The sequence below is a fragment of the Rhinopithecus bieti genome, unplaced genomic scaffold (genome assembly GCF_001698545.2).
Source record: "Rhinopithecus bieti isolate Rb0 unplaced genomic scaffold, ASM169854v2 scaffold_12088, whole genome shotgun sequence".
NCBI classification, from domain to species: Eukaryota; Metazoa; Chordata; class Mammalia; order Primates; family Cercopithecidae; genus Rhinopithecus; species Rhinopithecus bieti.
The window spans coordinates 5,013,565-5,029,093 of record NW_016807975.1 but is presented as its reverse complement, the minus strand read 5'-3'; the positions used below and the strand labels follow the sequence as shown (position 1 = coordinate 5,029,093).

The 15,529-nt window shown below is 40.5% G+C and overlaps 1 protein-coding gene across 1 annotated transcript in view; it reads left to right on the top strand.

Annotated features, from left to right (window-relative positions):
* Positions 1-15,529, top strand: part of NR4A3 (nuclear receptor subfamily 4 group A member 3) — a 46,971-nt gene that overhangs the window by 10,731 nt on the left and 20,711 nt on the right. Inside the window, exons 5-7 of the mRNA XM_017884353.1 lie at positions 18-433; positions 4,176-4,305; positions 4,768-4,940. Coding sequence (XP_017739842.1) covers positions 18-433; positions 4,176-4,305; positions 4,768-4,940 — 719 coding nt within the window. The remainder of the gene's footprint in view (positions 1-17; positions 434-4,175; positions 4,306-4,767; positions 4,941-15,529) is intronic.

Genomic DNA, 15,529 nt, shown 5'->3' with positions numbered 1-15,529 from the left:
GCCCCCGCCGATGAAGGCGGTGCCTACGGTGGCCGGCGCGCGCTTCCCGCTCTTCCACTTCAAGCCCTCGCCGCCGCACCCCCCCGCGCCCAGCCCGGCTGGCGGCCACCACCTCGGCTACGACCCGACGGCCGCCGCCGCGCTCAGCCTGCCTCTGGGAGCCGCAGCCGCCGCGGGCAGCCAGGTCGCCGCGCTGGAGGGCCACCCGTACGGGCTGCCGCTGGCCAAGAGAGCGGCCCCGCTGGCCTTCCCGCCTCTGGGCCTCACGCCCTCTCCTACCGCGTCCAGCCTGCTGGGCGAGAGTCCCAGCCTGCCGTCGCCGCCCAACAGGAGCTCGTCGTCCGGCGAGGGCACGTGTGCAGTGTGCGGGGACAACGCCGCCTGCCAGCACTACGGCGTGCGCACCTGCGAGGGCTGCAAGGGCTTCTTCAAGGTGAGCGCTCGCCGTCCCCTCCCCTCCGCACCCAGACCCCTCAATGAAGGGAGCTTCTAAGTGGGTGTAGGAGCATCCTTGTTCTTCCCTGTTTGAGAGCTGTAATCAGTGCATCGTGCTTTATTGCAGCCCTTCCTAGCACCTTCACATCCATTTTCTCAGGGACTTGCTACTGAGGTCCATGTACAGCAGGCCACCCCAGACGGACTCCGGGGGGTCCGTGAACCTCCTGGCCGGACACTGCCCTATCAACATTTTTTCTGGAGAGCTTTTAGCAGAGTCTTAAAAGGACCTGTGCTTTTAGCAGAGTCTTAAAAGGACCTGTGACTTCGAAAATGCAAAAACCTCATTGCTTTGTCTGTCCATCCAGGGTGTCTGAGGGGATAGGGTGTGCGTACCAAGCCCTGGACATTTGTGTCTCATTTAATCCTTACAGTAAGAGCTGGGGCTGTAGAGTCAGACACATCCAAGATTGAATTCTGGCCACTCACTAGCTATTTTTAGTAACAGTGTTTTAAAGGTAGATATTAATTATCCTTGTTTTGTAGATGAGGATGTTGAGGTTTGAAGAAGTTAATCAGCTGCCTCAGGACACACCTTCAGAGAAGGGAGATGGAGGCAGGGTACCAACCCATGTTTGTGTGACCCCAAAGTCCACTCCCTTTTCACAGTTCTGCAGCTCTGGGAGACAGGGACAACTGTCTTCTTCTGTGGAAAGAGGCAGCTCTTTCCATAGAAGATAGAACTTGGGGTCTTGTGTCCTCTAGGAACCTTTCCCTACCTCTGTACCACATACGGTGCCAGGTGTAGACATAGTTCATTCCCTCATAGGCCTAACGGAGAAATTTTCCAATGGGAGGGCCATCAGCCTGCCCCATATTTTGCCCACGAGGAAGCTGAGGCCTGGAGCGGTGAAGCCTTATGCAGGCTGTAAGCAGTGATTTAGCTGCCCATGAGATGTTTCCAGCTGATTTCCCCTGACTCCGGAATTCAGTGTTATTTCTGCCACTTAGGGAAAAGACCTTGCTCTTTTGCTGTGCTACCTTTTGCTATTGACTCCCAGACTTTATCAGACACTTACTTCTGTGCCATCCTTCTCACTCCCCACCCCACTGGCCATTATTTCAGTCATTTACAAACCCACACAAATTATTCCCTATCCTCTAGTGCTGGACAGGGTAGAGAGAAAGAGGAAGCGGGATGCTGATTGGGTAACTTGGATTTGGGCGGCCAATAGGATATATCTGTGAGCACACCAGAATTGGAGAGAGAAGATTCAAATAGAAGACCTTGATCTTCCACCTTCCAGTTGTATCATGTTGGGCATGACGCTTCATTCTAGGCCTGTTTCCATATCAGTGAATAAAACTCAGAGAAGGGCTGTGTATTCAATGAGATGAAATATATATGAAAGCGCTTTATAATCTTTAAAGGGCTATACAAATAGTTCATTATTAAACAAAAGCTATAAAGTATTTGTAAAAATGCACATTTGTGGAGGGATATACATAGCAACAAGCAACAGTTATTTTTGATCTTCAGATACTAATCATATCACTACTTGAATTCTACAGATAAACGAGAAAATGTTTGTGGAAAGACTGCAATATGTTAAGTGCCATACAGATATTTGGGATTATGATGTTTTAAATGCAGAATCTTGGTTATTTTATTTTATTTTATTTTTTAGCCACTGAGTTTAGCCATTTTTTGTCTTAACTACTCAAGCTTTATCAGAGCTACTTTCAAGTAACTGCATTCCTTTAGCAGATTTGATTTTTACAGGATTTCAGTGGAAAATGCTGAAGGACAGTGAAACTGGCAGCAGAAGGGGAAAAGACAAAACAAGAATTATGAATAATCTACAAATATAATTATCCCTAAATAATTGAGAGTTGACCAAAATACCAGAGTGGTAATACATTCTGAGTCTAGAAATGTCATTTAAGTGTTCCCCAACAGCTTCCCTTTTCTGCAGCAATCCCTTGAAAACAAATCTATACTTGAAAGGGTGGGGGCAAGATAGGGGAGAACCACCCCACAGATCTGTTAATTAAGGGAACGGGAGCAGGTTTTACCCAGTGGCTTTCTACCATTAAATTGAGTTCTTTAAAAATGTGACATGAAGTGCAGTTAATGATAGGAATTCGGTGATTGAACCGTAACGATCTCTCCCTGTCCTTAAACTGTGCACACACACAAATGTAGGGAAGGCTTCAGGTTATTGGGAAAATATATACCTGAAGCAAAATGCCATCAGCATTCAAACTGGCATACAGCCTTGAGGATGATGGCAAGAAATAGAGTGTTAGAAATTACTGCATGTTCAATGAAAGCTTTATTCAGGAAATACACGTTTCCTACCCTTACAGACTGCTAAGAATTTAAATGCTGGAACCTCAGAAGTATGCCTGTGTTTCAGAATTTTGCATTTTAAACTAAAATCACGTACTATGGCGGGGGAGACATGTCTTAGACTTGAGATAGGTTGACTTTGTTACATTAAGTTTTATATAAGCAATCTAGAAACTATCCCCTAAAATGAAATTAAAAGGTAACAGGGTAAAACTGAAACATGGGGGTTGAGAATGACTGAAAGTAAAGGTTGAAAGCGAATCTAGATATTTGAACACAAAATAGATCATGAAGCCCAAGTTACCTGGATTTATTTTCTTTTTTTTTTTAATGCAGCCCAGGCTTCCAAAATAAATTTCAACTTTCTGCTCTATTTGGAGTTGTATAGATCCAGGTAATTTCTGAATAGTTTCACCCTAAGTGGTAAAAATACATTCATTTGCGTAAATGTTTTCAATTTAAAAGCAAGCATTTGTTTAAATTTGGAGGATGAAATATGTTTATTTCTCCATGTGTCATTTCCAAATTATATGGATTCTGAAAAATACAACATCATTCTTCTATCCAAGCTTAAGTTTTATTATGTTTTTTACAATATGGTTATTGAGTCTGTCAATAGACATTTATGAAATGACCTATTAATGGGAATTTTCACTGAAAATATATGGCTCTCATATATCTTTCTTTGTCTCTTTTTTTTTTTTTTTTTTGTCTCTTGAGGTTTTTTGTTTTCTTCCTTGGATATAATAATGCTTTGTAATAACTACTTTTAAGATTTTGCTTTGAAAAATCAGGAATGGACTGTTTATCATATATGGTCTTTAAAGATAAAATAAGCTGTACAGGTTAAGTGAATTTTTCTGCATTAAAATATTATTTCCTATATGTTTTAATTAGAAAAATCCTGATTTTGCTTTTTATGATTTCATCTCTGTTGGGTAACAAAGCCAGTTACTGTGATATTTGACTTACAATAGTGATAGCAAACAAAGTACATCCCAGATAATTTTGATTTTATTTTAATAAGGTCAGCAATAATCAGGGGAGTGGAACAAGTAGAAAATTGTTCCCAAAGGGATATTAAAAGTGGAGATAATCTAATTCTCCAAGGTATGATATGTTGACCTGGTAATTTCAGATATGATTTTATCATTCAGAGTTGGGTGTCTCCTGAGACTTGCTTTAGAACAATCTGAGATGATTTTCATTGTCAGCAGCTAACACTAATAAAATTGTTTTTCCTGCAGGCTAGCGTGTTAGGAAATTAAATTTATCGAATTATACGAATTGCACTGTCGCTTTTCACATTGTAATTAAAATACATCTTGTCAGGTCCTACCTCTTTCCAGAAACTATCAGTTGACTATCTTGTATTATATTTTCTCAGAGAACAGTGCAGAAAAATGCAAAATATGTTTGCCTGGCAAATAAAAACTGCCCAGTAGACAAGAGACGTCGAAACCGATGTCAGTACTGTCGATTTCAGAAGTGTCTCAGTGTTGGAATGGTAAAAGAAGGTATGGATATAATACTTTTTACGCAGTTTGCTTATACATATTCTCAGAAATCACTGAAAAAAGTTAATATTTACATTGGGATGGTGACTTTTACTAGTTCCTTTTTCCTTTCAACATTTTATTTTTATCATATATATCTACATTTTAAAATAACTGAGGACTATTTATTCTAATTTCTCAAAATTAATAGAGGACTTGTATACATACATCTTTGTTCTATTTAAGAAGGAGACTTTTAGGGCTAATTCATTACCAAATGTAAATATGGGTGGCTTTTATGCTGCTTGTTTCAACTCTCATGAAATCATTGTGTGAATATTATTCCAAACTTATTACCACTTTTAAACGGTTGGTCTCATTAATGATTGCTCAACTGTAATGTGTTTTTATTCCTTTTTGTGATTTATTTTCATTCAGTCCATAATCTTTGAGGATTGTTTTCTTTGTCTCTTTTGGCATCAGTTGTCCGTACAGATAGTCTGAAAGGGAGGAGAGGTCGTCTGCCTTCCAAACCAAAGAGCCCATTACAACAGGAACCTTCTCAGCCCTCTCCACCTTCTCCTCCAATCTGCATGATGAATGCCCTTGTCCGAGCTTTAACAGACTCAACACCCAGAGATCTTGATTATTCCAGAGTAAGTTTTATGATTTCCTACTTTCAAATGAATGATCAGGGTCTCTTATTTATGGCTACTAGTAATAAGAGTTGATTGAATGATTTTGTATCTGGCATCATGTTAGACACTTTTCATACTTTTTCTATATTTCTCGCTTCATTTAGCAATTCAATGCATCCATTTCACCAAATAATTTTTGCCTTATTGAATCTCTAAATGCCTTAACAAATGACCCTGACAGAGCTGCACCTGTCATACACATTGTTGCAGGATTCCTGGTGGTTGTGCCAATGAAAATCTGCACAGGCGAACTACAATTTGTAGATTTCTCTCATGATCTAGACAAAGTGACTACTGTTTTTTTTCATATTGTGTTCAAACCATCTGGGTGAGCCTCAAGTTATTCTTAAGCAGTTTATCCAATTGCATCAGCATTGATTGAGCTGGTGCTTATTTAGAGGGATTAGACCATTGGTGGAGAGGAGCGAGCTCTGGCTGTGACATCAGATGTCAGGAGGACTCGGAAGAAACGCCACCTCTGCTGTTTCCTGCCTGTGTCACCTGGTTCCTGCTTTTGGCTCTCTCCTACCTACAGTGGAGATGATTACAATATTTAACCTCAGAGGGGTGTTCTGAACACCAGTCGCACAAGAATGATGGTTGTGAAAACGTTTTTAAGACCATAAATGATTGGTGTTGTTATAGTTAAGTCAACCAAAACATATCAACATTTTTATTTCCTATGGGATTTAGTAAAATCCCATCAGTCTGAACCCTGCAAATTCCTCAAAATTTGGATAACACAGAGAAGAACCATGAGAAAGGATTTTCTGAGCAAATGAATAAACAGCTCTGTAAGGCAATTTCTTTAAAGGACTTAGAAAAGCAAAATTCTAGCAAAACAGGGTCTCAATGACTAGGGAAGGGAAGGAAAAAAATATCACAATTATTGAGCAGTTTCTATATGCTAGACATTGTGGTACATTATCTCATTTAATCCTTTAAACCACCATGAACTGTAGGCATCATTATCCCTCCTACTTGAAGAAACAAAACAAAACAAAACAAAAAACAACACCTTAGAAATACAGCTTGCACTCAGATAAAGAAATATCAGTCCAGAGGCCCCCAGTCGGTTGATCTGTCTTGGTAGCTACTACCAAACTGCCCTCTCCAGGTCTAATCAGTGTTTCAAGCTTCTGGCTGAATGACTGGCAAACAGTGTGTGTCCCTGCTATGTGCCCTTCTCTTAGGTTGCAGTGTTGATAGAAATGATTAGTGTACCTGCTGTGATCCTCTTTCCCTCTTCCCCACCCTCATTATAGGCTGCGAAGCCTCCTGTCTGCACCTGATCACAAAACATCATATGAGAAGCATGGTAGATCCTTAGCATCAAAGGTTGAGGACTCTTATTCTGATTATAAGTAGTGGCTCTTGACTACAATCAAGTCTCAAATAATAGTGTAAGAGAATAAAGCAGAATAATAAAACTAAGTTAACAGTTTAGGCTTCTTTGGAATCATGCGGGCCTAGATGACAATCCCAACACTGTCATTTACTAGCTAAGTGACCTTGAGCAACTGATTACACCTTTTGATTGCTCAGTTTTTCATCTGTGTTGTGGGGTAATAGTAATATCTACTTCCTGGGGTTGTTTGTGAAGATTAATTACAATTATACTTGTCAAAGCTGTAGCGCAGTGCTCTGTATGTTATTTCCTTGGCCAAACTTTCTTACTCTGCCATTTGTTGAGTGTCCTAATAAGCACGAACACTACACATTAGGTATCATGCAGAACACTCTTGAGGTAAGTATTATGATCTCTGTTTCACAGATAAGGAAATTTAAACTGGGAGAAGCTAAAGCGCTGACTTGCCCAAGGTCACTGAACTAATATGCAGCAGAGACAGAATTAGGAGCCAAGTATATTAGGAGCCAAGTGTATTGAACCTAAAATCTGTGCTCCTAAATACCAGCCTTCATTGCCTCTCTACTTCCAGTGAGAGTAGGTGCTAGAAAAGTATGCAGGAATGAAGAGTTCTCCTCCCAGAAGCACCCTGGCCTCTCCATATGCAGTTCATCTGAATTAGTGAAGCTTCTTAGCACTGCCTAGGCTAAGGCTATAGCACGCAATCTGACATTCTTCCAGGGCATTTGAAAGCACAATAGATGGCCACTTCAGATAATTTAGGCCTCAAAAGTGATTTTTTGGCCCCAAATTATCCAATTATGAGTCTACATGGCCTAATTAGTTATTCAATGGCAAACCTTTCCCAGCACTTTGAGTTGTCCCAGCTGGGAACTGTCTCCACACTGAAAAATCAATCTAGTATGTTTGCTTGCCTCTGCACCATTCAGTCTGTTAGTCTAGAGTCATCATCCTCATCAACAAACATTTATCCAATTTAATTGTTAGCTTTGTCCAAAATAGCAGATTGACCATGCCAGAGTCTAGGTCACATTGGTACTACCTTTGGGGCCTGGCTCAATTTTGCAAAGCATATTTATTTTAATTGCATTATTTTGGAATCAGGTTGAACCTCATAACTTGGATTCCCCTGCTTTTAGATAGCATTACACAATTATCAAAAATTGGACCCAAATCAACTAAATTAAAAGACTTTTTAAAAATACAGTGAGTTTTCATCAAAAACTTGGATGAAAGCATAGGAGCATGCTGATCACATTTGCAAATGACAGAAACCTGGGAGGGATCGCTAATATGATGGATGTCAGTATCAACATTCAGAGTGATCTCGACAGGTTGGAACAGGAAGGGCTGAAACCATCACAAAGAAAGTTAACAAAAATAAATGTGAAGCTCGGCATTTAGAATTTAAACAAATGGGAGAGCCTTGGCTTGTCAGTGGTTCATGTTAAGAAGATCTGGGGAGTTTATTCCATATACACTCAAAATGAACCAACAAAGAACGTGTGTGGTAGAAGGAAGGGATGCCACATTACCTTCAGCTGCAGTAGTAGAAGTATGGGACCAGACCCAAGTTGATGATGGTTGCATGGACTCTGTCCTGTCAGACTGTACTTCACAGATTGAGTTCAGTTCTAAGCTGGGATTTACTGTTTCTGGGAACTTGTAATGAATGACTGGGGGAAATGGAAATATGTAGGCAGGAAGGGAAAAGATTTGGTGAAATTGGGTCACTCTTTTGCCCTGTGGCAAAAAGAACTATTCTCCCAAAGACAGATCTGGAGAGAGAAGGAGGGGGGCCTCTTCCCACTCACTTGTATGATAACAAGTGTTGACCATAGTAGCTGCTGTGGAAGTGTGAGTTCATCAACACAAGGAGTAATTAAGGTAGTTTTAGTTTTAGCTTTTTTGGGAACCCCCATACTGTTTTCCATAATGGCTATACTAATTTACATTCTCATCAGCAGTATATGAGTGCTCCTCTTTCTCTGCATCCTCACCAGCATTTATTTTTTGTCTTTTTAATCATAATCATTCTAACTGGGATGAGGTGATATGTCCTTGTGGTTTGGATTTGCATCTTCCTGTTGATTTGTGATGTTGAGCATTTTTAAACATACTTGTTGGCTATTTCTATGTCTTGTTTTGAAAAATGTCTATTTAGGTTTTTTACCTATATTTTAAATAGATTATTTTTTTCTGCTATTGAGTTGAATTCCTTATATCTTCTGATTATTAATCCATTGTCGGATGGATAGTTTGCAAATATTTTCTCCCGTTCTGTAGTATTTCACTTTCTAAATTGTTTCCTTTGCTGACCCTCACATATATTCTTACATAATTTCACTAAGGCTCTAGGTCTGTGTGGTATTATTTATGGTTTGAGTAATTTTCTTAATACTGTCATTCACTGAAATTCAATTTTCATAATACCTTCCTTCTTAAAGTTTTACATATACAAATTCATAGAACTGGAGTGACCTTGAGATCATCTAAACCAAGTCTCATATTTTCAGAAAAGTAAATTACGGCTTAAAGGGGTTAACTGGCTTGCCTAATGTCGGTGACAGAGCAGAAGACAAAATCCAGATCTCATCACTCAAAGTAATATGTTTCTATTTGATCATACTGTCACTTCTATTTAATGACAATTTATTATATTTTGAACATATAAACTTTATTAAATATTTTAAATTACAATAATGGTAATATATTTCCATAGGGTTTTTTTTTTTAAAGGCAAACCATTTACAAGTGGATAAAATGAAAATCGAAAGTCTCTGTTTCATTTATAGCTGCCTGATCCCACTCCTTAGCAGCATTTTAGTGTGTATCCATAATTTATTACATTATAAATAAGAATTTTCCCTGCCAACTTTGAGAGTTGATTTGAGCCCTACAATTTATTAAAGATGCTAGCTTCCCCCAGTGAGTCAGGTCAATAGAGAAAGGAGGAAATGTGTTGCCAGCCCAGTATGTTTTAATCTTCATGTACTAGCATGTGTTCCTTTAAGGTAGTAAGTGAGCAGTTTTCTCCATTTGTGGAAATGGGAGGTGGAGGGGTTTTGTTCCAAGTCACAGAGGAAATGAATGTTTTAGAGGCCAGAAAGAGCTCCTGAGTTCTGTGAAGCGTTCCTGGCTCTGGGACCTTCAGTTCTCCTTTGGGCCAAACTTCTCTCCCTCAGAAGTGAGCTCAGATCATTGTACATCAGTGCAGTCAAAACATGTCACGTTTGATTTGTCTCTCCTCAAAATGTTGCTATTCTCTGCACCACAGTTGCTTTTAATTTAGCCATACAAGTATGTATAGATACTGGGCTTGGCTTCAGAGCCTGCATAATTACTAATGAGAAAACATACTTAGTGTCCTCATTAGTTGATCATTTCAGGTATTTTTCAGCATACTAGGATGGTTTTCTGGTAATCAGTGCCATTTAATGGAGTAACAGACTTGCAATACAAGAGATACTGCTCAGATAAAACCAGGCACCAGCAAATGGCATTTAAATGTGTTCACAAGATAGCCTATGAAACAATGTGGCTTAAGACACATTAGATCTACAAGGTAAACAGAATGAAGCTGCAAAAAGAGTGGTTTCATGAAGCATCTCAGAAGACCCTCTCAAATTGTTACCAATTCACTAGATGATTTCAGGCCAGTTCCTGCTCCTCTGTGGGCCATAGTTACCTGATCCAAATGGTAAAGAGATTAAGCTAAATTCATTCCCATTATCTCCTCCAGCCTTCTCATTCCCTGATATTCTGACCATAATATTAATACCTGCTGTAGTTCCACTATGAATGCAAGTCAGCATTTCCTAAAACATGGTGCCCAGACTGCTGCTACCAGAAAGAGCTGGGGTGTTTGCTTTAAAATGCAGATTCCCAGGCCACACCCACTCAGACATACTGAATTAGGACTGGGAAGAAGGAGAAGCAGGCAAAAATCTGTATTTTAAAAAGTGCCATTGGATGATTCTTTGGCACACTAAGGTTTGAGAACCATCGATATAGTTTATAATAACAACTCCATTTTACCTTGAATTTTCCAGCTTTTCATGGGATTGAGAAGGGATGAGCAATAGAGATAGAAATTTTCCTGAAAGCAATTAATTCATTTAACAAATATTTGTTGAATGGCTGCTAGGTAATAGGCACTGTTCCAGGGCAATGGACACATTGCTGAACAAGACAAAGCCTTTATCCACATGAACCTTACATACCAGTAAAGGAGAAAAAGAGTAAACAAATATACAATTGCAGTGATGTCATTGTGGGAGGAGAGGTGTCTTTTGCTTTTTGCTTTTTGGAGTGGGAGGCATAGAGTTAGATCAGAAAAGAAAAAATTGGGGGGAAAATATATTCATTGCCAATTGTTTTCATTGCCAATTTTAAAATGTCACTTTTAAAGTGTAAGAACCTAAGAATATGTATACATAGTTTGACTTATACAATGATCACATCTAAAATTTTTAGAGCTATAGTCGAGAAAAGGAGCATTTTAGGGGAAGAAAAACGTGTCCTTAGCATAGTCTACATACTTAGCCAAGGCTGAAAGTGAGATCGAGTAAATATTAGATTCCACTCTGCTATTAAAGCCTCACATCACTAATTTCTGAGGGGTGGTGTTTTCCATGAGTCTCACTTAATTTCCACACAAATATCTCATTTGGGGCCTGGGCTATTGCTGAAGTCTGGCTTGTATAGCTGCATTACTGCCATATGAAACACGCAGACCCATTTTAGTTTAAATAATATCCATTGCTGTTGTTTGCAGCTCTAGACTCTCATTCTAGGTGCTTCAGAGAAACCTTCCTTAGGCATTGACTGTCAGTAAATGTAATACCGTGTCTTTGACTAGTGAGAAAGCCAGAGTTCTGACAGATCAAAATAACGCCTATAAGATGAAAAAAAAAATTAGTATGAACAGGAAAAAAGTTCATTTAAAAAAATCTTTTTGCATTTGACCTATGTTCGATTGGCATGATCAGTATGCAAATATTTCTAGATTTTCTTTGTCAAACCCCAAACCTACTTAGCCTAGAGACAGAGCAATCAATGTAGGGCAGCAGAGTTGCAGAGCTGGGGGTCCAGTCCTTCGAACTCTAGGACCAGTATTCATTGTTTGAGGTTTTTCTAAACTGGTAGGCCAGGCAGAGAAAAAATCTAAAATGTTTTGTTCCATTCCTTTAAATCTTATGTCCAACAGAGGAGATTTTTCTTTTCCTCCAGCATTGGATGCTGACCCTCCAGTCAGCCCCAAGTTACTGGTGGCTCAGGCTGAATTCACTTTGGCTCCAAAATTCTGAGACTTGGATCAAAACCACTGCAGGTGAACCCTAGAGGATCTGGCTGGAGTCTGGCAGGCCCAGCTGGCTGGCTTTCCTTCTTGCTGGGCTCCATCGGAGAAAAGTACACACACAGGGTGGGCAGGGACTTCACTTCCCTGTGTGCAGGAGGCATGAAATGTGAGCCCAGCAGGGGCAGAAGCCTGCAGAAGACCCTGGGTGAAAGCTACATGCTCTGGTGGATTCTGAACAAATATTGGAAGCAGAGAGATTATTGAGTTGTGAGCCATGGATTCAGGGGAGTCAGTGCAGGAGGTAGCTGTCAGATCCATTCTCAGGGGAAACTATTCATTCTTTAGTATTTTTCTCTCCATTTAACCCACTGTTTTAAAACAAAATAATGCTGAATCAGTGTCACGTTCTGGGCAATAACATCATACCTGGTGTGATTTAGCAATATTTAGAATCATTTAATGCAAGAGCCAGAAGGAATCTTAGAGATCAGCTAGTCCACTTATTCCTGTTCCAGAGGCTGAAACTGACTCAGAGCAGTTAAGTGACTTGTCTAGAACTGCACAGCAAGTCAGTGCAGAGCCTAGACGGGGACCCCATGACATGCTGCTTGGTCCAACATACTTTCCTTTACTCCCACTCATTTGAGAGTTTCACAAGTAGCTCCCTCAGCTTTTGAAAGGGAGGATCTGCCCTGAATTTCATTCTGCTCTTGGAGAGCCTGTGCAATTATTAAATAGATTCATAAATAAGGAGAAAATAAAAAAGAGAAAAGTTAATTCCTTTTTCCCCACTCTCTTCCAGTTAAGAGTCTGTGTGCCGGCTGGGCACAGTGGCTCATGCCTGTAATCCAAGCACTTTGGGAGGCCGAGGCAGGTGGATCACAAGGTCAAGAGATCGAGACCATCCTGTCCAACATGGTGAAACCCTGTCTCTACTAAAATACAAAATTAGCTGGGCATGGTGGCGCACACCTGTAGTCCCAGCTACTTGGGAGGCTGAGGCAGGAGAATCGCTTGAACCCGGGAGGTAGAGGTTGCAGTGAGCCAAATCATGCCACTGTACTTCAGCCTGGCAACAGAGCAAGACTCTGTCTCAAAAAAAAAAAAAAAAAAAAAAAAAAAAAAAAAAAGAGTCTGTGTGCCGGGAGGTAGTGGGAAGTGTCTATGACATAGGATCGTGCCGCCATGCTTCCTTCTCCTGGACTTTGCTCCCATGTTCTAGCACAACAGAATATTCAGGACTTCATAGAATCCTGAGCACTGTGTAGGATTGTTGGGAACAGAGGAGCCACGACTCTAAACTGGACCAGATGTTATAGGATCTTAGAACATAAGGGCTGAAAATCAAAAACTTTCTACTTCAACCCATTCCATTTCATAAATATGGAAGCTGAGGGATGGTGATTATTTCAGACATCATAACTGCTATCAATATCATCACTGCCATTTGTTAATCATGTACGATATATCAGGCCCTTCACATATGTTATCACATTTAATCATCACAACAAAATTTTGAGGAAGGCCAGGCATGGTACACCTGGTAATCCCAGCAGAGACTGTAGGGAGGCGCAGCCAGGCAGATCGCTTAAGCCCAGGAGTTCAAGACCAGCTTAGGCAATGTAGTGAGACACTGCCTTTACAAAAAATAAAAAATAAAAAATTAGATGGGCATGGTGGTTCCTGACTGTGGTCCCAGCTACTCAAGAGGCTGAGGTGGGAGGATCGCTTGAGCCGGGGAAGTCGAGGCTGTAGTGAGCCATGATCACACCACTGCACTCCAGCCTGGCCAACAGAGCAAGACCCTGTCTCAAAAAAAATTTTTTTTTGAGGAAGGTATCCCCATTTTACAGAGTAGAAAACTGAGGTTCAGAACAGTAAAATTATGCTACATTATTTCACATATTAGGGGCCAGAACAAAATTGAGATTAAAGTAGCTGGACTCTCTGATTTTTTCTTTTTCTTTTTTTTCTTTTTTTTTTTAGTTATTTAATACTGTTTCTTGGGAAAACACAAAGAAAAAAAGACCCAATTAAATAAGCATCTCATTTCTTCTCACCTAGGTAGCTCCACAGTAAGCACCTAGTTGCTTATTAGCTGTTTCTTCTCCAACCAGGTTAGGGTATTACAGCAAACCTAAGCACTCTTCTGACTATTCTTTCATTGAAAAAATATTCAACAATTATTTATTGAGGTATAATTATGTGCCAATCACTCTGCTGTTGACAGAAACATAGGACCAATGAATACATACCTGGAGAGCTCCAGTGAGAGTAAAGCAAAATGCTTTTCAAAGATTTCATAGGCCAGATGCGGTGGCTCATGCCTGTAATCCCAACATGTCAGGAGGCCAAGGTGGGTGGATCACTTGAGGTCAGGCGTTTGAGACCAACTTGGCCAACATGGTGAAGCCCTGTCTCTACTAAAAATACAAAAATTAGCTAGGCATGGTAGCACGTGCCTATAGTCCCAGCTACTCGGGAGGCTGAGGCACTGAATCACTTGAATCCAGGAGGTGGAGGTTTCAGTGAGCCAACATCACACCACTGTACTCCAGCCTGGGCAACAAGCAAGGTATCATCTTGGGAAAAAAAAAAAAAGATTTCATAAACGATCCCACCAGCTAGTAACATCAGACATACTTAACAGCTAGGAGGGGTAAAACTTGAAATCACAGGGTCAGCATAAGTCCTGGCTGTAGCACTGTTGGTTGTGTAACTTGAGAAAATCTCTTAGCTTCTCTGAGCCTCAATTTTCTCATCTGTAAAATAAAGATTGAAATCCTTACCCCATGAGGATCAGTTCAGAAAAGGAATGCAAAATGATGCACAGCCATGTTAATGTGTAGGAAATGATGTGCCTATTTACGTGTTTCTGTGTATCTTAAATCTCTGTGTTGTTGGCTGTCCCTTGATTAGTATCTTGCTGTGTCAGTCTTCCTGTCTGCAGCAGAAAAGTCTTTCCTCCCATGATTCAAGAAAAACTCTGGTTCTACCTAAATTTCTGAAAGCTGGGTGAAGACTTTATTCCTACTTATATCTTTCTGCTCTTTGGACTCTCTAGATCCATGCTGTCCAATAGACCTCCCCTCAGTGATGGAAATGTTCTATCCCACATTTGGCCACTGAACACTTGAAGTATGGCTAACATGACTGAGGAACTAAATTTTTAATTTCATTTAACTTTTATTAACTTAAATAGCCACAGTCCTGAGTCTGATGGCACACAGCTACCTGGGTTCTGCCAAAGAGACCTTTTCTTCCACCACTTCCTGGTTTGTTTTATGTCACAGAAATCCATCAACAGCAAGCAAAAATCATTCTTTCTCTTGTTGATTATTTCTGTGATTCCCAAACTTCATTGTATATGAGAATCACCTGGAGATCTTGATTAGACAGTTTGGTGGGCCAGATTAGACAGTTTGGTGGGCCAGGCATTGTTGCCTCATGCCTGTAATCCCAGTACTTCGGGAGGCTGAGATAGAAGAATTGCTTGAGTCTAGGAAATCAAGACCAACCTGAGCAACACAGTGATACTCATCCCCAACCCACGCCACCATTTCTACAAAAAAAAATTTTTTTTTAGTGTTTGCTGTGTCTACCCCCAGAGTTTCTAATTCAGTAGGTTTGTGGTAGGGCCTGAGATTGTCACTTTTTTGTTTGTTTGTTTGTTTTGAGACAGAGTCTCGCCCTGTCACCCATGCTGGAGTGCAATGGCACAATCTTGGCTCACTGCAACTTCCACCTTCCAGGTTCAAGCGATTCTCGTGCCTCAGCCTCCTGAGTAGCTGGGATTACAGGGACATGCCACCACACCCAGCTAATTTTCATATTTTTAGTGGAGATGGGGTTTCACCATGTTGGCCAGGCTGGTCT